We start from the raw sequence: 22114 nt of genomic DNA, 5'->3' as shown, positions 1-22114 counted from the left end.
GTTGAATTTTTTAAAGTGCAAGGTCTGCATGTTTTTTCTCTCTGTTTAATTATGACTGATATTTTAGGGGTTTGGGCTCTCCCCTCCCTTCTTCTTTTTTTCATAGACGAATTTACGCGGCGTAATTTTTACGCGAAAGGGAAGAGGAGAAAAAAGTGAGAAAAAGAATATTTTTACAAAATGATTTCTCGTGTAAAATTTTAAATATTCTATCAAATCTTTGTCGCACTAGAAAATAGAAATATCCAACGTTTAAATAAATCCAGATATCTCTTCATTTAAAGTGAAACTTTCTTAATTCTTTCAATCGAATCGTTGTTACTTGAATCTCCGAAATTTGAAATTTCATTATCAAAAAAGAAAGATTGGATCACGCGTCAAATTTTGGGAATCGACGTAATATATGGATACGTAACGAAGAAGGAAAAATTATTCCTGAAAAGATCACGAGTACGATTCGATTTTAATCCAAGAATGCGTAGAAACTCTCGTAAATTGTGAAAGACGGTTCGAGTTTTCTGCCGAAACTCGCCCCCGACAAATTTCTCTCGCGGCACGAGACAGCGGGGGAGGAATTTCCAAGTCTCCTCGAAGCGGAAAGTAGCGGTCAGAGGGCTGGGAGAGAACTTTTTCGCAGACATTTCAGCCGAGTTCATCGCTGCTATAACTCAGCGGCGGTGCATCGACGAAGTTGCGTTAGCCTGGGTGAAGGCGAACTAAAGTTAAACTTGGCGCGAATGCGGCAAGGAACTCTTGTTTTCGTTGCTCGATTAGGGAGATGCGCTTCGTTTTGCTCTAAGTACGTTGTCTTGCGAATAATCTTCGAATATATCCCTCATTGTTGAGGATAATAGTAATTGGAAAATAGAAATTAAGCGATTCTTTTTTTTTATTACTATTTTGGAGAATTATCACGATATCGAGAATAAAATTAAATTATATACGTAAATAAAATTAATGTACGTAACGCGTGAGGAAGGAAAAAGAAATTAATTCCAATACGATGCTTCGTCGATAGAATAAAAACTACGATAATCTTTTTCTTTTTTTTATTGTTATTTTTATTGTTATTTTTATTGTTAGCACCACAGATGAATCCAACAAGTTTTAATAATGTCTCTGACAGAGAACGATATATAAAATGTTACGAACGTTCGTTTATGATCAATAAACGGCTTGCGAGGATTTACCATTTTTCCCTGGCGCCACCTAAATCGCGCGGAGAGCAACTGCAATCCAGGATTTATATTTAGAGGGCAACTATTCATTTCTTCGTCCTCTGTTTTAGAACGAATTCTAATCGAAATTTTCTAATCGAAATCGAAGAAGAAATTGAAGTGGAATAAGATCAAGTAAGGTTGGAAATTATACATATATATTTTCGAGGTTGAAAATATCGAGAGAGTGTACTTTTCAGAATACTTTTTACGATCATTCGATAATAACTTTCACCGTTTCGTAGATATTCTACGATGCGTGGTCCACTTACGAAAAATACGCTTGCACAAATTCGCCAGAATTTTATTTTGAAATGTCGAGAAAAAACGAATTCATCAATATCAAAATTTCCATCTAAAATTTCTGGAAAGAAATTGAAACAAACAACGATAAAATTATTATCGATCGAATTGTTGATCGGAACAAAAAAAAAAAAAAAGAGAAAAATCAACCCTGCTTAATCAAACTCGAACTTTCTACGTTCAAAAAATTTTTAGAGGGGGAAAAAATTGGGAATACAAACGATATCCACGCCGACGTTGCATAAAAATGGGGATATCGATTCCTGGCTGGGTAGGAAAGATCGAATACCTGATCGGCCCTGATTAATCCCTCGCGATTTGAATATTGCTCGCGAATCAGGTTCGATTACCGCGGCTTCCACCGATAAAACGCGATTAATTCTATTTCACACAAATGACGCACGGCAAAGTAATTAAAATTAATTAATCGGCGCAATTGAAAGAAACGATAAGGTCAGATGGAAAGCGCTGTCCGCGCTTGTAATCGTGATCATCGACGAGTGGAAAATACGAAAGTTATCGCTAAACGATATTACGTTATGGGGGAGGGGGGGAATAACATACCTTTTTAAATAATTCCTTTGTGCAACGAGTTACACAGTGGGACGTAAATGGTTAGAATTATCGTTGGAGGAGAAACGGCAACGGTGTGTTTAATCGTTGCTTTAATTATCGTTGCGAATAAGCGGCCGCGATAATCCTCGTGTTTAATTACCGAACGTTAAGCATTTTGTTGTCTAATTTGTATCGATCAACATCTCTTTTACCGATTTTCAATCAATCAGAAAAGAAATATATGAAACACGATCGTATACGTGTAATCTGCTATATGCTTTACGCTTTACTTATTGAGAAACAACGACACGTAGAACGCCATATTTCATTTGTAATTTTGTTCTCAATCTATTTATATCGATATATTGAATCGTATTTTAAACCGTTTGAAGATCGTTTATTCGAGACAGGCTTCCAAATAAAACTTTTCTTTTCTTGCCTCTTATTTCTCACTTTGTTTCAAAGAAATTGAGATTAAAAAAAAAAAAAAAAAAAGAGAAAAGAAATTTATAGAGGTGAAAATTTCCTATTTTCGTCGATGATTTTTAAAAAAAAAATTACATAACCCTTCCCGAATTTTTTCCACTCTCGACAAATCATCGCTTCAATTCTACTCGAAGAAAATTTATTTTTTATCCAACTCTCACCGCGCAACAAGCGTATTCGTATTACTTATCCCGCTCTTCCTCGTTTTTCAAATTCCTCACCAGAGATGCACAAGATCCATTACTCCACCCCCCTCTCCGCAATACACCCTTCCACCATTACGTTATTCCCATCTCGAATATACTCACCACCTCCGCATTATTATCCTCCACTCGAAATAATCCCTACCCCTTAAAAGTTACCCGCCGCTTGTCCTCCTTTGTCCCCCCTCCCTCTCCCTTCCTCCCCCCTTGATTTTCTCCCCCTCTGATTCACGGCCAATTTTTTCGGATATATTCGCGGATGGGCGAGCAACCGCGGCCACGGATCTAAAAACGAACGTGTCGGTCTATTCGAAACGTGAATCATCGGATGACGAACGGTGTTATATATAATGAGCGGGGCGGGGCGAGGCTGAAAACCTCGCGTTCTCGAAATTCCCGGCGGACGGCGCGAGCTCGTTAACGAGCCACTCGTGGAAATATTTCATCGACACGCGCGCGATCCGCGAAAAATCCGCGCGAAAATCCCCGCCACCCCTTCCCTTCCCGATTGGAGAGAGACACGACAAGGGGGAGGGAGGTGGCTGGGTCCGTCTCTATCCCAATTTCACGTGAAATTATTACATAAAAATCGTCTTTTTTAATTAATTAATTAATCCGTCTTTCGGTTTCAAAGATTAAGAATATAGATTATAGATATTGTGCATTAGATAATGGATAATGTCGTCTTTTTCGTTTAAGAATTTTTCAAATTTGAAAAGTTGTTTGGGCCAAATAAACGAATAAATGCATGATTTTTCCAACGCGAAACGCGAAAGAATTGGTCACCTTGTATCGACGATAAAACGTGTAATTCATTGATTTATCGTCGTTTCATTGATCGAAACGAGAGAGAGAGAGATATATATATCGGAGCTTTTCGTAAAATATCAAAGAATAATATTATTCACCATTCCGCGTTGCGCGAAATCTCCGATAAATCGCAATCAAAATTTTCGATCAAAGTTTGCACCAAACACGATACGATTACTTTCGCAATGGACAATATATAATACACGCGATTTATTGATCTAGTACCCTCCATTCATGTCGAAACGAAACAATAACAGATCCAATCCTGGTCCAAGATTTTCGATAAATCCGTTCATTATTGATCTGGCGTCGAAAAATCGAACGATACAACATTTTTTTTTTCCACGCGCAAATATTGCACGCGTGATGATTCAAAATCTAATGGAAAATTTTGCCTTCTTTCTGCAATAAAACTCATCTCCTTCCCCCTCTCGCGTAGATGCTCGCCGATTCGTAAAGAGAGTTTACGCGAGTTTTCGTCGAAGGAATATTTCGAGGCGGCCGTTTCTTCTTTTTTTCTTTCGAAAAAAATAAATAAATTTTCTTGCGCGAAACGAAAGTTTGCGCAAGCAGACTTTTGTGCTTCTAGTCGACGCGAAATTTCGTTGGAACGCAGCCAAACGGAAAGCGCGACCACGTTTTAAGTATCGTCGAGGATTTCCCGATGCCTGTGAAACTCGAGGCGTGTGCTTCGCGCGTTTTTTTTTTTTTTTACTATTAATGCGACGATTCTAAAGGGAGAATTCGAAGAGATTGCGTGTATTTGAAGAGAGAACGATTAAAAGATTTTTTTTTAATAAATATTGTATCATTGGAATTTTTAAATTATTTACCAATATTCGAATTCAACAAAATCTATCTCATATTTTAATTTCTGTATCGAAAGGGATGAAAATGAAAATATTTACGTCAAATTTTCAATATTTCAAAATGATTGTAAAAATTTTCCATCAGCGGGAACTGAGGAATCTCAAAAGAAGAATATTGTTCCATCGATTGAGAAACGAGGAAAGAAAAAAAAAACGAAAGAAAAAAATGAACCGATTGCAGAGCCAAAATATCACGAGATTTTAATTGTACCATAGTTCGACCCCGAGAATCGTTACAATATCCGGCAATATTACAAAGGAAGCGAAAAAGTAGGGAGCAGAGATTGAATCTGCGTGTTCAAAAAAAGGAAAAAAAAAAAAAAAAAAAGAAAAGAAAAAAAAATTTCATAAAGCAGCAAAGAGGATAAAAAAGAGTCGGTTGATTCCACGGCTCGTCGGGCTTCCAACTGTTCAAACTGAACCGCTAAAATCGCAGGATTCTTTTACCCGGCGAAACACGCGCCAACGAGGATAAAGGGACGTTCCACGATCCCATGACAATTTTCCAAGAATTTTCCCAATTTTTCTATCACCGAATTATTTCACTTTTTATCCACTTGTCGGACAAATCATTTCGAATATCGAGCGGCTCTCTGCACCCGATTGATAAAATATTTCGTTATCCATATTTATCGAATAATTATTCGCGAATCATCGGGAAAATTTAATTCCATTTTTTATTTTTTTTTTCTTTCTTTTTTTTTTTTTTCCCCCTCTTTGTTGTTGTTTCGTCCAATGATACCGGTACCCGCATCGGTATTTTCCAAAGTTATCGACCGTTCGTGGGATCAATTGCACCCGTATTTCCACCATGCTCTGGCTATCTCGTTGGATAAGTCGATGCTTTGGAGGGGAAAAGATTAAGGATTCTGAGGTCTGGAAGGGTTTGGCGACGCTCTTAGAAAGACGTTTATCATCCCTTGAATTAATTTATTAACTCAGAGAATTAAGGGAGGATGGGGGTGAATAAAGATGAGGCGTAGGATATAGCTTGAGAGTTGAACAGAGATGAAATATAATAGGTGGAATGATAAAGTTTTCATTAGTTTTAGGGCTCGTTCTTTTGTAATTTTTATACGATAAAAAACTCGCCTCTATTCTCATTTCATTATTCATTTTTATCGAAATAAAACCAGCGTTAATAAAAGTTATTCCGTTCGTTTTTTTTTTTTTTTTTTTTTTTTTTTTTTTTGTAATTATTTATGCGATGAAAATTGAACGTTCGTTTCCATTCATTTCACGAGGAGGAATAATACCGTGGATTGATTTAATTTTTCTCGGTTACAGATCCGCTCTGCTTGTTTTAATAATTTTTCACGCGAGAATCAAATCTATTTCCATCTATTTTCGCAGATATTTAATAATCGCGAGAAATATAATACAAAGATTGAAATTAGATTGATATAAATTATCATTTGTCTTCTTGTTAATTAATGTCCCCTATTTTTATAACGATAAATTTTTAATCAATTTCCATTCGCTTCGAACGAAAATACTTGGATTAATTAAAATTTCCTCGACTATTCTATTTTCCTTTTTCACATTATTTCATCCTTTTTTTCCAATGGCAAAATTTTCCATTTCTCATTCAAAAATCAAACGTATCGCCCATCACGTGTCATCCAATTGGTCTTTTCTATTATTTTTAGCACAGCTTATTTCTATCCGTATCTATTATTACAATCCTCGTTTCAAATGCTACTTCACATAAGCGAAACCGGGTAAATACACGGCACGCTCGATATACGTTTCCAATTTCCCTACAAACGGAATACGCACTTTACGTCAAATAGGCCAAGAGCAAACCAACTCCACCCTCAACAAACCCTCTTCAACGCATATTTCGTATACTAGGAATTTTCTCGATCGTTGGCAAGTGATCCTCTCTCGAAACAAGTTGGACGACTTGTTCTTCTACCGCCACGTGCAATAATAACACTCGCCTCGATAAATTACGCATAACACTGCCCGCGTAATCTCGCGTCCCTAGCATTTTTCCACATGATTTTATTTATCGAGAACCGTTCGTCGATCGAAGTTCACCGACTCGAAGTTCGCGGATAACAAGTGCTTGCAAAGATAGAAACGCATATAACAAATATACGCCTTCGTGATTAATTCTTTCAAAAAGTACAATTTTTACTTTAAACCACTGACGCTCTTAGAAAAACGTTTACCATCCCTTGAATTAATTTATTAACTCAGAGAATTAAGGGAGGAGACAGAGAAGAACACAAGGATATCCAATTTTCAAGACTAATGTTACGCGTCAAAATAAATTTTAGAATTAATGCAATTTTCCTTCCAATAAGGAAACCACCAAGAGATAATTTTCCACCCATACTGTACCACTGTCAAAAAAAATATACAAAATCCTATTATCTCGAAAATTGGACACCATCTATTTCACGATCAGCTTCCACCCTATATTTCCTTCCTCGATCGAGCAACATTGTGGTGATCGAGGAAGAAGAAGAAAGAGAAAGAAAAAGTTTCTCTGGAAACGAGAACGAGTTGAACATTTGAAATTGTCGCGCGAATACGTGATAAATGGTGGAAGAAAGAACGGTGGCAAAAGAGGAGGGGGAAGGGAAGAGGAACGATCGATTCTCCGGTGCTCTGACCGACGATAATCCACGGGTGAATATTATTAACCGCAACGAATGCAACCGGGCAGGCCAGCAACCTTCTCGGGGGCAGCCTCGACCCTGCCACGAAACCGCGACGACTAACGGCCACGACGACACACAGACGCCGCCTTTTCGAATGTGAATTACGGATCGCGACGAATGCCAACTTCAAACACCCAGACGTTCCAACCTTCTCATCGACGCGTTCATCGCTATTAACGTCTCGTTTACGGGCCTTTGTCCACGAGTCAAAGGCTTTTGAACCTTCGCTTTCGGGAAATTCTACTATTCGTTTAGTTACGAGGATGTAAGTTTGGATAAGTGAATAGAGGGAGAGAGAGAAAGAGAGAGAGAGATATTCCTTGATTCGCTCGGTAAAAAGGTAATAAGGGTTTTAGAAAAAGTTTAAGAATGAAGAGAAAATTAATTTGTATTGGTTGGTGTTAAGCATGATTTATATTACATACGTACGAATACGTTTTGTTTTTGGTTTTAATGATTATTTAATTTTGATGTTGCTTATGCATTAATTTCACGAGTTGAAGAGCAAGCAACTGGGACTGGTCATTATGAAATACTCTCAAAACTTCATTTACATATGATGAAAATATAAACTGGATTTTTTTATCAATTAATTTACATCTCTTTGATAAAATAATACGGAATATATAAATGTTTCTTAAATTACATTTCTGATGTATGAATATTTAAAAAGCTTTTCTTTTTTTTGAAACGTATATATTATTATTTTAATCCTTTTTACAAGCTTTCCAAGTTTTTATCGAATGGAGAAAAGTATCAACTACGAATGAATGAAAACGCGAAATAATAATTGTTTTCGCATCAACGATATTATTGATCGGATTTTCACATTTGAATAAATCCCTTTCACGAAAAATATATCTTCGCGTTGTAAAATTGTATATGAATAAAATTCTTTTCCAAAAAAATTCCATCTTTCTTGCGAATCAACATAGATACGAATGAACGATTGATAAATTGTGCTCAGAATCTATTCAATTCTCTGCTTTTACTTACTATACCACGATTGCTAATGTAACGATAATATTCTTTAATTTCACTAAACTTGCCGCTAACTAGATTAAAAAGTTCCCAATGTTTCGAATGCCTTAACCTTCCGCAAACTGGATTGTTGATGATCAAAGTTTCTTACCAAAAAAAAAAAAAAAAAATTTAATCATGAAAGATCACACGATGTTTCCAAATATTTTTTCCCAAAGTTTAAAAATTTTTCTCTTCTCTTTTCTCTTTTTTTTTTTTAGCAAGGCAAATAATAATTGGACGTGGACGACTAAATTTTTCCATCGTGGAAAAAAATATTGTTATGTTTATCCACCATGATTTATATCGAAATGGCGGCCGAAGAAAGTAAGAATGTATGTTTAACCCTTTAACGGTCACGTTCATGATATATATATGGGCACGACGAAACGTTCAATTTCACAGCCAATACACTCGTTAGATATATACCCATTGACATTTATGGATCGAAGCTATGATATGTTATACTAAAGCATATATGTTTAATATATTACTTTCTCTCTCTCTCTCTCTCTCTCCCTTTTATTAGTCGAAACGGAACAATTCGCGTCATAGTTTCATCTCTTCTTCAATCCTATTTCGATAAAAGCAGAGAGAAATGTGTCTGAAGATCGAAAGGAACAACTACTAATTGGAATTTGAATTTGGCTACTGAACAAAAAAGGACAGAGCGTATACCAAGAATTCCGTCTCGGCGTGGAATGGGTAATAGAGAGATAAAACGAACGTTGACGTTGCAATTTTTTGTTATGCATATGAAGCTTCATTCCGTTAAATGATAATGTAGATAAGAACGGTTAACAAGATGGAGAAACGAAGAGATATATCGATCCTTGAAATTATATGTCGAATGCAAAAAAAAAAAATCAATGCAAGAATTTGAAAATTCTTCCCTCGAGTTAAAGTAAAATCCGAAATGAAATTCGAAAGATTATCTTCGATCACTCTTTTCTTCGAGAGATGTTACAAGCATTCCACAATTTCTCTCCAAATTACAACTTGTAATCATAGCTTGTAACATAGCAAATCTTCAAAAAGCCCACCATTACTCCAATTTGCAACCATTTGAGCACAGTTGAATTTGAGAATTAAAATTAATCCAACAATCAACGATTCACGGACGATATTACTTTAATAAGAAAAAAGTCCTTTAAGAATTTTTCCAACCAGTTCCAATTAAGTCGATATACGAGTCACATTCGAAATGCCCAGTAATTTGCACTTGGAGAAAGACGTATCTCCACTCACGAATTAATACTAAAGATGAAAAATCGTATCTAGTGGTATGAAAGGATGGACGCATGTTAGCATGAATGGGAGAGAGAGAAAGTCTATGAAACCGGAATTCGTTTTTCACGAAGGTGAAACATCTGGTTAATGAAGAGTCAGCGATGATTGCAAATGGTGTACGCTCGAGTTTGTTAACTCGATTATCCTGTGACCGAAAGTGGATTAAAGCTATTAAAATTGGCGAGTTTGAATCGTGACTCTTTTATTTATTTATTTTATTTTTATTTTTATTTTTATTTTTTTTTTGGATTGAAGATTGGGAAAGGAATGTAAAGAGATTCAATGTGCCGAGGAAATGACGCCATTCGACGGTTTTGCTTATTTCAATATGCGCAAGTAAGTATACAGGGAAGGATTAATATGCATTGCGCGTGACGGTGGAAGAGCACGTAGTATAGAGATGGTTGGGAGGAAGGTTTGAATTGAAACGTTCGGTTAATTAAACTCTTGCGGTTTACAGAGTACTTGACGTTTCGTCCAAATTGAGTCCTGGTTAACAATGTTTACAGTGAAGGATATCTTTGTTATTAAATTGATCAAATTTTTATTCCTTTTTTTTCTTTTTTTTTTTTTTTTTTTGCATTGCGAATGACAGAATTTTTTGATTTTGCAACGAGAATGCGTACGTGTGACGTTTCGACGCGCGCATCGTCGTTATGCATTAGTAATTGAAGTTAATTGAGATGTGTGTATGAAAAAAGAAAGAAAAAAAAAAGGGAGGGGATATATAAAAAAAAAAAAAACCTTCGAGCCGAAGCATAACAAAAGAGAGAATAAAAATTGTAATGGATTAAGAAGAAAATTCTACTTTTGCAACGGTCAAAGGGAAGATCCAATATTTCGATTTTATTTTTGTACTACGTTGCTGCTCTACGTTGAGCGTGATCTCTGTACACGTTATCGAGGATGTTTTTAATCTTCTTTATTAAACCGCTTGGAATAGCAGTGGCAATAAAAATGAGTTATACGTTCCTCATGTACTGAATGTATGCACGTTCAGTGAAAAATCTATGATATTAATTATTTATGATTTAAAGTGCATTTGCTATATGAATTTTGTTCTACTTGGAATCTACATATCTGTTTATCTATCTCTCAAACTTGATATTTTATATTTATAAGAAGGCATACACGGTATACCGTTTTAATATCGAATTCAAACATTCGTACTTTATATATTCAGAAACACATAAATCACTCCAACACATCCTCCACAATAATTCCACTGATAAATTATTGTCTCTCTGTAACCATTCTATCACTTTCAATTATCGTTCAAAGATTCGATTCGCGATAGAACTCTTTCGCGAAGAATGAGAACCTTTAATAAAATACCTTTAATCTATTATAAAATCGATAAGAAGAAGGGAAATAGTTAACACAACTTTTTCCATTCTTCGTACCGCATCGAACAAACATCCCCTTCCGCTCCATCTTCATCCATCGCCCATTTAAAATCGACGATTCTTTCTTTTAAAAAAAAAAAAGAAAAGAATCGAAAAAATAAATAAACGAACGAGAAGATCGAAATAAATCGGCATCACGATTGCGATGGTCAAATAGGGCGGCGTTAATAAAACTCCGACAACCGTCCCAATTCGACGGTTCTAAATAAAGTGAACCGAACCGATCGAACCGATCCTCCTTCCGTCCATTTCCTCCTCCCCGAATAACCACGCATCGACCCGTCCAAAATTAACCGACCGGTTACATGTCAAATGTCGGCGGGTATGACGGCGACGGGATGATGCGCGCACGCTGTGGACAGAGCGCAAGAGCACGAGCACAAGTCGTCTTCGAAGTAACGTTGAACGTGAATAATGGAGAACCTACTGTCGCATCTACTTCGCAAGGCGTAACAATGGCCGACCCAGCGCTATTTAATCATCAATCTTAATCCGGATGGCCGCGTGCAAGCGTTAGAAGTTAATTCCCGTATCAGCATGCGGACACGAGCCTCCCCCTCCCACCCTCTTGTGCGAAGCGATTTCGCGACATCGAATCTCTCGAGAAATGGAACACAATTATTAAGGATCCAGCTGATCAACTATTGCGGGCGAATTTTAGGTGTTGAGGGGAGAGTTCCAGGAATTGAAGAGCGCCTTCGAGTTTTAGGAGGATTATCATTTGAATCAATTGGGAAAGAGTTTTGGGATGGAGGGAAAGAAATTATATTATAGATTTTCAGAGCGAAGAGCGATGGAAAATTCAAATGCGTGCGCAGGAGAAATTTGGTTGAGGAGGAGATGATAAGAATTTTAATTACTTTTTAATTGAAGAAAAAAGAAAAAAATTTCCAATCGATTCTACCTTACGAAAGAGATCAACTTCCTCGTTCGAGCGACAAAGCATTATCACAAGTCGTTGCTCGAACCCCGGAATCGCTCAAACATTTGAGCAGTTTGCAACTGGTACCCATCGATTTCAACAAAAAAGACAGCCGACATATTTCCCTAATTGCATCTCCAAAATTTTGCAATTTTTAATTCAATAATTCCTTCAACATCCCTTCAACATCCTCCTCTCGTTCCCACATTGTTTCCATCGTAAAACAAGTCACAAGTTCTTCCCTATTAGCTCCCCCCGACTCAAAGTCAAATTTATAAAGGAACAAGAATTTCCTTTCAGAAGGAAAATATGGGGGAGGGGAAAAAAGAAAAAAAAAAAAAAAGAAATATTTTCAAACGACTAACGATTCTATCAAGTGTATTGTTCGTAAGTGATAATTTGAGAAATGAGGGGAAAGAGGTGGGAAACAATGAGCGAACAGAGAGGAAGAAAAAAGCCTTGACACGTATTCACGACGTGAATTAACCACGCGTTCACGTGAAGGCGGTTCGAGCTTAAAGTGATACTTCCTTCCTCCTTTTGTACGAGCTCGAATTGCGCGCGACACGTGAAATATTTCTTAATACATCGGCCGTCTAATTAATTCACGGAGCTGCCCATTCCACCTCCCACCACGAAATACCCGAAATATTTCTTTCTCCAGAGAGTGGATGCAATTTGTACGCCGCTTTACAGAATTTTACTCTTTTGCGCGACGCTCGTGTCCCGGACTTAAATCGGCTGCGTTTAATTTTAGAATCACGAGCATCCACAATTTTTTTTTATTTTCACTTCTGCTTTTCCACTCCGCTACGTCGTGGAAAATTCTGGATTTAATCCGAGAAGAATCTTGTCGCGCCACTCTCAGCGAAAGGACGTACAATTTTTCATGTCTTATTCCTCGAATAATCGAATAACTCCGTTGATTGTAAGTTAAAATATTTGTTGGTTTCGTATATAAATGAAATAACCGAGTTCAGGAAAACGATCGAAGCAATAAAGAAAGAAAGAGTTTGTCAGAGTTACGCTAAATATCGATTATCGAAATTCCCTCAAAATATGATATTATATATTATAAAAAATCTGTGTAAATTTTGTAAATTCGACGAGTCTACCGAAGAAACGAAACTTTGAATAAAATTATTTAATTTCATTTTTGCATAAAAATTTGTACAATCTTTTATCCATATTTATCCAATAAGCGTCACGCGTACTCGTAAACGTACATTCAATTTCGCTTTTACCTAAACAATTTTCCTCACTTTCTCTCTTCCGTCTCTAACTCAATCAACCCGATCCAGTAACTCGAATTGCATTCCAAAATTCTCAAGCAACGGATATAAAAAGTCGCGCAAATGGAGAGAACTTTTCTCTCCCCCGTTTCGAAACGTGGGAACAGGCAGTATCCTCGAAAAATTTCCATATTAATCCCCTAAAGTCGATAAAATCGAGTTCGAAGAAACGAAGAATCCGCCGTTACTTACGATCGAATTGCACGTGCAAGGAAACGGCATGAAACCAAGAGCTTGCTCAAAACGTGTGATCTTTAAAGCTCGTGTTAACACGCGATCGTGCATGGCCTATTTCGCGTGCTTCCGCGGGGCATGACCCCTGCCCCTGTGTTTCAATCGAGACCAGAAATAGCCAATGTTCGAGCGAAATGGACAGAGCAACGCCAATTCCTGATCCGTGAATCATTCAGGAATTAATTCGAGTTTTTCCCGATGGGACGTGGACAAGTTTTGTATTTGTTTGTATCGAATAATCTAAAATAAATCTTTCGATCGAATAATTATAGGATGATAATATCGTATTCTATCTGCTTCTTCAGCAGTTTTTGCGTAATCGAAGAAAAGATCTATTACACGCTCACACGTGCGACACGAATTGTGAAGAGCAAATAAGATATGATTCGTTTCTAAATTGTTAGTTTAAATGATGGATTATAATCCCTTAATTTTATCGTCGAATATAAATTGCGAGACTTAATTGCAAACACGAGTTCCTTCGCACGCCATTGACAGAGATTTAGACTCGAAATATATAAAGTACGAAATAAGAAAACGATATAAAAGGAAATATTTCAATCATCGTCAATCGTAAAATAATAAATTATTTGAAGAATATCTTTCTAGAATTTGAATCAAGTTGAAATATATTTCTTGGATCGTGTTCTATCAGAAATAAATAAATACGCACACGCGTGCACACAAAGAGAGAGTTAAAAGAAGAACGAACGTCGCGATTTTCCATTGCGATTTTCTCTGCGATGAAATTCAAGATTACAAAAGGAAACGCAAGGGGAATCGGAAAATAGAGGAAGAGATCCAACCGGCAACAACAAGAACGTTCGAAGATGCGGTTAGCCATAGAAAAATGCACCGATTAATCGAACACGCGACGAGAATATCGATGTCAAGGTGACATCGACTTACCAAGGGTACTGAGACGTACTTGTCGGACGAACAGATTAATCCAAAGAAATTAATCCCCAGTGAAACATCCACTCTCGAGATAACGAGTAATTTCTCGAAATGGAGGTTTCAAGACTTGAGAAACAATTATCAGATGGGATGAGACAAGGAATAATGACGTTGTTTGGACGAAGAGGCGTAAATTCCACGAATTCGAAGGGAACGTTTCATTTTTCGTCCCCTCGGCAGCGCCAATTTATATTGCACGCCGCTTTTCTTGCGTTCCAATTTTTTTGCCCGCCGCTTTTCCCTCCCTTCCCCCCCCTTATTTTCTCTGCCAAGATGCTGGCTGGCCCTCGGACAGAAGGTAAATTATGCGCAAATTAAGGCAAGAATTTATGCAACTGCTTAATGAATTACCGTCCGTTCTACCGGCGACGACTGAATACATAAGATGGATTGATATTCAGAGCGTTCTTTCCAAGAAAAAAAAAAAAGAAGCGTTAAGATGTATACAAATTTCGAGTATTTCGTAATTTCGAAGAATGATACGAGAAAATGCTCGAAGATTTTCACTCGATAAGCAAAACTTTCGAAACTTCGAAACTTATTCGAGGAATCGAATAAGTTCATGTTATAGAATTAATTATGATTTTTGTTTCTGACTAATTTCTATCGGTTCAAATACTTCTGACAAACATTTTATGACTCGTATACAATCAGATTTCTTTCAAACTTTATAGTCTTTTAACAACTTTTCTTTACAACAGACATATTCATAAAAATTTTCTACGATAATAAACCCTTTCATAAGTCGCAACAAATCTCTAATTTTACGAGCCGAGCACCGAAATATAAACATAATGTATTTACTCCAAAATGATGAGTTTTAATACGTGTATCTAAACGAGTTTCTTTCGAAAATCCGTGGCGCGAAAAAGATCGTGCACGAAATTCCTCAACCTCATCCCTTATCCCTCCGAAATAAAAAAAAAAAAAAAGGCATTTATACGACCACAATAATCCAAACGAAAAAGAAAAGAAATTAGCATCAGGACGCACAGTTGGGCCGCGCTTAAGGGCCAACCGATGGGAATAACGATCGATCTACTCGCCTCGAAATAAAGTATCGATACACAGGGGACTGGAAATAACCCACCCTGCCCTATATTTCAAAATACACTTTATGATGGAGTGAAAAAAAAAAACCGAGGGGTCGTCGGAAGCGAGAGGAACATATGGCCGAGAGACGGAAAAAGAGAGTGACAAAAAAGAAGAAGGGGGAGGGGAAAAAAGAGGGAAAATTAGCAGAATCAACACGACTATCTGGAGAATGACGTTCACCCATCCACTTCGGCCTATTCATGCCTCATTGGTCGCAGGCTTCCTCGGGAAATAATATTAAAACCGAAAAGGGGTGGCCCGATACGCGGGGGGTTGCTCGGACGCTTGACCCAAAAACCGACTCTTTTCCTAAAAAGCCGACGGAACGTGACCGTACCGACGTTTTTCCCCCACTAGTTTCCTCTCTTCCCTTCCATATTCCACCCCTATCCTTCTCCCTCTCTTCTTCCCCCTCCTCTTCCTCCTCCTCCTCTTTTATTTATTCCCACGGAATTGGCAGTGGTAATGCCAGCGGATTAATGTCGACGGATAATGCCGCGAGCTCGTGACGCTGTAATCTGCTTGGAAATTTTTCGTCCACCTCGCCGTGAACAAACCCCTTTTCTAACGAATACGTATGTATAGACGGGGAATAAAAAGCTGGAACACGTCGGGAAAAATTCGCGCGCGGAAATTAACCGATTCTCCATTCGAAGGAATTTTCGTGAAAAAGTAGAGTGTGATCGCGGCGAAATCGATCTGATCGATTGTTCCGAACAACAGTACGATAATAACGGTAAAAAAAAAAAAAATCGGCCTTTGCTTTAATATGTAATTTGCGTTTTTTTCTTTTTTTTTCCCCCTCCCTTCTTTTTTTTTTCATTTTCTAGCGCGTAAGCAGAAAATCGTGTAGTACTCTTTTTTCGCGAGGAAAACGAGGAAGTCGGAAGCAGATTATTTGTTAATGCATGTCATGTTTACGATGGCGGAGTTTACCGATGACGTTGCAGTTCCTTCGAGTTCGTATACTCGGCTTTATATCGCCGGTGAATTGAGTTATTGCTCATGAATCTATGCGGTGAACTTTGAATTTGAATTGGAATACCGTTATATCATTTTTATGTTTACATTCCATTCGTTTTTTCACCGACATATGTGTATGTGTATGTGTATCGATAGTCGCGTTTCTTTATTTTTGTACTGTTTAAATATGTATAAGATCGAACTAGTTCGGTCTCCAGGAATTTTCCTTTCAAGGAAGAATTATAAATACGAACGTTTGCTAATAATAGTCGCGGCATAAATTATATCGTATAATTATATAATTAATACGAGATTGTTTTTATTATAATTTTTTTTTTTTTTTTTACTTGAACATTCATATTAAAATAATCTTATGAATATTAGAAAATAATTTAGAGATCTTTTTCTTCAACTATATAAGTTTGCTTATATAATAATTTGCCAATTAGTAAAAATTTATCTATTTCATATTCATTGCCAAAGATATATCATGCATGCAATAGAATTTATAATTATTACTAATTTCACTATTATACAATTGAAACTTAATTAATTTCATTTATAATAGCAGTTCAATTATATAAGATGATCTTGATAATAATTTTGAAGTTTTCGTCCCTTTACATATAAATTGTTCAATTAATAAAATATTATCATAAAATTTGCAGAATATTTAATTATCTTTAATTTAAATATTCTCCAAATCTTTGTAATTTTTTTGAAGAAATACAAATTTTTCTACGAGAATTTAAGTTTCAATCATCTACGGTTTTTACAAGTTAAAAATCTCATTTCATCATTTTTCCTCATTCATAATCATTATTTTTTCTTTCAATTTTTAAATTTAGAGATTTAAAATGAAAAAAATAGAATATTCTACATATACAAACATTCATGCTGATACAAAAAACGTATTGAAGATAATGTCATAATTTCGTTCATCAACGAAAGACAAAAATTGCAACGCAAATGGCAAGTAACGCGATACGCATATCAATATTAATTACGCGACGCATTCGCAACGAATCGGGTAGCAGCATGAATGCTTCAAACCCGCGCAAAAAATGGCACGTCCTCTTCACATTAGTCGTGTCGTGCCAGAAAAGACCAAGACGAGAATGTTTCGCGCCGCGACACACGTGCGTTGCCTATGAAACGCACACACGTCACATTTGAGTTCGTGTAATGTAATTCGATGTCTCGATCGAAACCTCGAATAGTTCTCTCGTTCGAATTGCACAGCTGATACTTATAACAATAAGGGATACTATATAAATTATGTGAAAGCAGCCTCGACTTTGATTCGTTGTGTAAAAGCGAACGTTGTGCTCCAAGGTATATAAGGAAATGAAAGAAACAGGTCAGGTATATTGTATGCGAAATTCAATCCGCCAGTGTCTACCTGAGAAGAAAGAAACTTTGGGATACGATTCGATTCGGGAAAGCCCTCTCTGCATTTTACCTGCTAAATAAATACGAAAGAAAATTTAAAATTCAATTTTCGAATATGTGAGCGAAAAAAGCTTTTTTTTCTTTATTTATTATTATTATATATAATATAACATTTATTACTACATAATATGGATGAGAAAATAAAATTTTGGTTAATAATTATGTGTACATAATTATATTTGTTTAAAAAAATAAAGATTTTATGTTTAGATTATAGCAGTACGTTAATCGGGATTATTTAAAATTGACTCATTATGGAGACTTTTGTAATATTTGAGAAACTAATGGCACATAGAGTGAAAATAGCTAACAGCAATATATTTACTTTCACTTCGGAGTGCCTTCTGTATCTTTCTCACCGAGTATTCTAACCTCTCTTTCGCAGAAGTCTATCGTAACGTAGTAAATAAGCAAATTCCTCGAAATACGATGTCCGCCGACGTCAAACACGACGGTCAAGGTAATTTTCTCTGCCAGAAATAATCAAAACAATCGTTTTATTCACTCTTTTCTCACTCCGAATTTCTGTCCTCGTTTTTAACCTTCCGGCGGAGACGAACATAACCTCCAATTCGTATTGAACGAAATATTCGCGATGATGATACGACAATTGAAAATGATTTCATTCTATTTACAACGGTACTACGACGAACGTATTTATACAACGTATTTATACGAACGAACAGAAATTGATTAGACTTATAGGGGAAAAAACAAAACAATACATTATGGAGCGTAACACTGTGCGCGTGTATTCTACTATTTTCCGTACGACAAGAATCAAATATGCATTTCTGATCGCGTCGTATGTAATATCGAATGATTCGCAGAAGTCTAAAATAGAAACAAAGCACAATTCCACAACCTGATGCCTCATATCGAACCGACGCCTTCGAACATTTCCAGTAAAGAGAGGGTAGAGAGTGAGGGAGACAGAGAGACGCCTCCCTCTCTTTGATTAATCGTTCTAGCTTCCCGGTGAACGCACGATATTTATAAAAAATGAAATAATCACTTACGGGGTAGTACATCCCTTGCGGAGGAAGAAAAAACGCCCCAGAGCCCCACAGTTTGAGGCCGTTTTGCTCCACCGTTGTGCGAGAAAACAAATCCAACACTCCGTACCTCCTCCCCCTCCTCACCCGCCTCTCCTCCTCCTCGGCTCCGGTTGTCCCTTCCCACTCTATCTCTTTCTCTCTTACTTTCGTGCACACTGTATGCGACCCGGCGCTACTCTCTTTCCGACGCACGTATATTTGTATATATATATACTACCGATGTAACACACAAACGCGTAACGAAAGACGGTGCGGTGTTTTTCACGCACACACGGACACAGGCGCGCGCGCGCCGACCCACACGCACCAGAGCGAACCGAGACGACGCACGATAATCGAACGACGGAGGTTAAAACTCTTTCACGCGCACACGATCGAGCGGGACCCGCGAATTAGGCGACTACGAACGTACGCGAACGCTACGTTTGACTTTTTTGTTTCTTCTCTTACTTCTTTTTTCTCTAAACTTCTCTATCTTTCTGTCTTTCTTTAGCTCCTTTCGTCCTATTGCACGTTCTCTTTCTATTACGACAACTCACGACCGCCACCGTGCGTGGTCCCTCTGCGACTGACGGTCCCGCTCCTAGCCGGCGCCATCGGCGCGCAGCGTCATTGCGCATCCAGCGCCGCGCATCGGCCATCTTTCGCACTACGCGATCAAACTCTATCGAGGCGCACAAAATGCCTACGCTTTGATCGGGTAGCTCCCTACATCGAACGCGAAATTTATGGAAATATAAAACGTTTCATTTACCGCAAACGTTCGTTACATTTACTACCATGCTACGTTGCCATTGCACCGTGGTTCTTACAATGCGACGTAAGATTTATGTCACCGATTTACTTTTTCCCCATTTTATTCCCTTACAATTACAGTGGTTCTGTAAAAGATGCGATCATTAAATGGAAATTAAGTCGAATTTATGTGTAATTATTTATAACTTTTTTCATTATCTTCTAGCTTTTCCTTCGTTATCTTGATATCATTTTTATAACGGTTTTTATAACGCTCGATATAACTTTGTACAATGATACAATATCTGCTGGGAATATTTTCCATTTTTATAGCTTTTCGTGATTAACCCTTAGCATCGTTATTTCCATTTCGTCGCCTTTTCTGTTAGTGCGAAATACCTAGAATCTTGCACTCAGACTGCAGATGTTGCATACTTTTATACTAAAATAAATAAATCAATTATACTTGTCTCTTTAATTGGTCTGAGAACGCAAGCATCTCGGATACACTATCTCTTTGATAAATGACAAATCCACCTCAATTATGTAAAATAATGCCAATTGCTTTTTCTCTAAGCTATACTTTGTCGAACAACTTCAATTAAAACGTACTCATACGATTTTCATTATTGGTTCTTTATACAATCGATTATCGTATCTTTCTTTACGTTCCCTATTTTAAATTCATCGTTCTTCCTTTTCGTAATTTAATGGAGTTTCAACAATTCGCTACGAAAATTGACCAAAGACCTATGAATCCAATGAGTCCTCGCCACTGCACCAACACGTACATATAATATCGAAAGTTCGTTATTGCGCCCACGGCGCCCAGTTATTACGCATATATTAGTATGCAGCAGAGAGATACAAGGAAATGAAACCATTATCGAACAATAGAGAACGGATTCCGATCCCGAGGAAAGCTCGCGTTACACGGAATTAACCGCTGACCCTTTGCAAAAATATCTCGTCCATGATGCGAGCGTTATTATATTTTCAAACATTCTTTTCTCCAGAATTATTGAAATTTTAAATAATATAACAAACGCATTACGCCCATATTTCCCATTATGTAAAATTATTTTCACATATCTCTCTCTTCTCTTGTCCTAAATAATTCTTCAAAATCTAAACTCCATTATCCCTCGATTTCTCTTTCGCAAACATTGCCCCAACGCGAAAAATATCTTCTTGATCCCGCTTTACTCGAACACGCCTAAGTTCTAACGCCTACCCCGCTTTATACCAAATATTTTCACGATCCACGTATCCAGATGTTAGCGGAATCACAACCGCGTGAATCACAAATTCCTCCCACCTCTAACCTTTGATTATCGAGAAACGTTTCAAAACACGCAACCGTTGTTGCACCGAGACGAAACTTTCACATCTTCCATTACGCCTCTATGTATTCCTTTCCCTATCGTTGCGCAATATCCCGGCTGGAAGCAACACGGACGCGAGGTATACGATCGAATACACGAAGCTTCGATCGAAGATGGATCGTTACGAAATCCCATTTCGTCTGGAGTTACCACCACCACTACTACCACCGTGAACAGGGTTGATGGGGGCAGAAAAGTTCTGGAGCAAAGTATCGGAGACACGAGGAGATCCCGACAATTTATACCCCTGGAATTCTGCCAGGATCCGTCTGTCCGCCGCAGTTCGGGTGCAACGAAAAATGTCAAACGAGAGACCGCGAGAGTCTACGCTGTCTGTGGAGATCGGGGGGGTTGGATTGTTATCGCGATTTCGTTCCGTGCGATTGAGAGGAACGTTGATTCATTGCAGATCGGGAAACATTATTGTTATTGATCGTATTTTAAATGATATTTCATATTATGTTAATACGATTAATAAGAGAAATCGATATTGCGTGATAATTATTATATTATTCGAAATTTAATGCTTCGATAAATTCATTCCTTCAAAAGTGGCTATAATCTATAATTTTAATAACAAATATATTCACTCGCGGCAAATGATGTCAAACTTTCAAATAATTTTTAATATTACGTGATTAACGCCAGTTAAGAGGGAATATCGCGGACTACAAGGCGATAAGATTAAACCTTTGAAAGAAAACGTCCAAGATAGTCCGAGAAAGCTATAAAAATCGCTCCACAAATAGATTTATGACCAAACGAGGCGTGATTTTCCGTTTCTTTGATCAACGCCGATATTTAACATAATGGGTGGTTCAAAGAACGGGTGTGTTAAAAAATAGGAAGTAAAGAAACGCTGTCATTTACTCGAAAAAATCGTTCTTTTTTTTTTTTTTTTCCAGGCTCCGAGGTTGAATCCGAGGTATAATCATCGTGGCGATGTTTCGAGGAAACGCGCGGGAAGATGTTAAATGCGTAACTTTGTCCTATGGCCGCGTAAAACACGTTCCAAAGCGATTAAAGTCACATCACAGAGGAGAAAGAAAACGCGAAATTGCGAGTAGCTCCGAGAAACGTGCTCGCTTCGCCGAAGTGAACGAGAAGGTGCAGCTGTATTTTCGGTACAGCGCGAATGTGATCTCACTAAACAAGTGGAGCGGACGTTTAGAAGCCGTGTAAATACACGT

At 37.4% G+C, this 22114-nt stretch overlaps 1 protein-coding gene across 9 annotated transcripts in view; it reads right to left on the bottom strand.

The window, feature by feature from the left end:
* Positions 1 to 19330, bottom strand: part of LOC122712383 (RNA binding protein fox-1 homolog 2) — a 182307-nt gene extending 162977 nt beyond the window's left edge. For all 9 annotated transcript variants that reach the window (XM_043931997.1, XM_043931999.1, XM_043932001.1 and 6 more), the window contains exon 1: positions 18766 to 19330. In XM_043931997.1, coding sequence (XP_043787932.1) covers positions 18766 to 18777 — 12 coding nt within the window. In that variant the 5' untranslated portion in view covers positions 18778 to 19330. The remainder of the gene's footprint in view (positions 1 to 18765) is intronic.
* Positions 19331 to 22114: the final 2784 nt, after the last annotated feature.

Source organism: Apis laboriosa, unplaced genomic scaffold, assembly GCF_014066325.1.
Source record: "Apis laboriosa isolate Shangri-la unplaced genomic scaffold, ASM1406632v1 scaffold1_cov151, whole genome shotgun sequence".
In the NCBI taxonomy this organism is placed as follows: domain Eukaryota; kingdom Metazoa; phylum Arthropoda; class Insecta; order Hymenoptera; family Apidae; genus Apis; species Apis laboriosa.
Note: the sequence above shows the minus strand (reverse complement) of the source record. Positions and strands in the feature narration are given on the sequence as shown.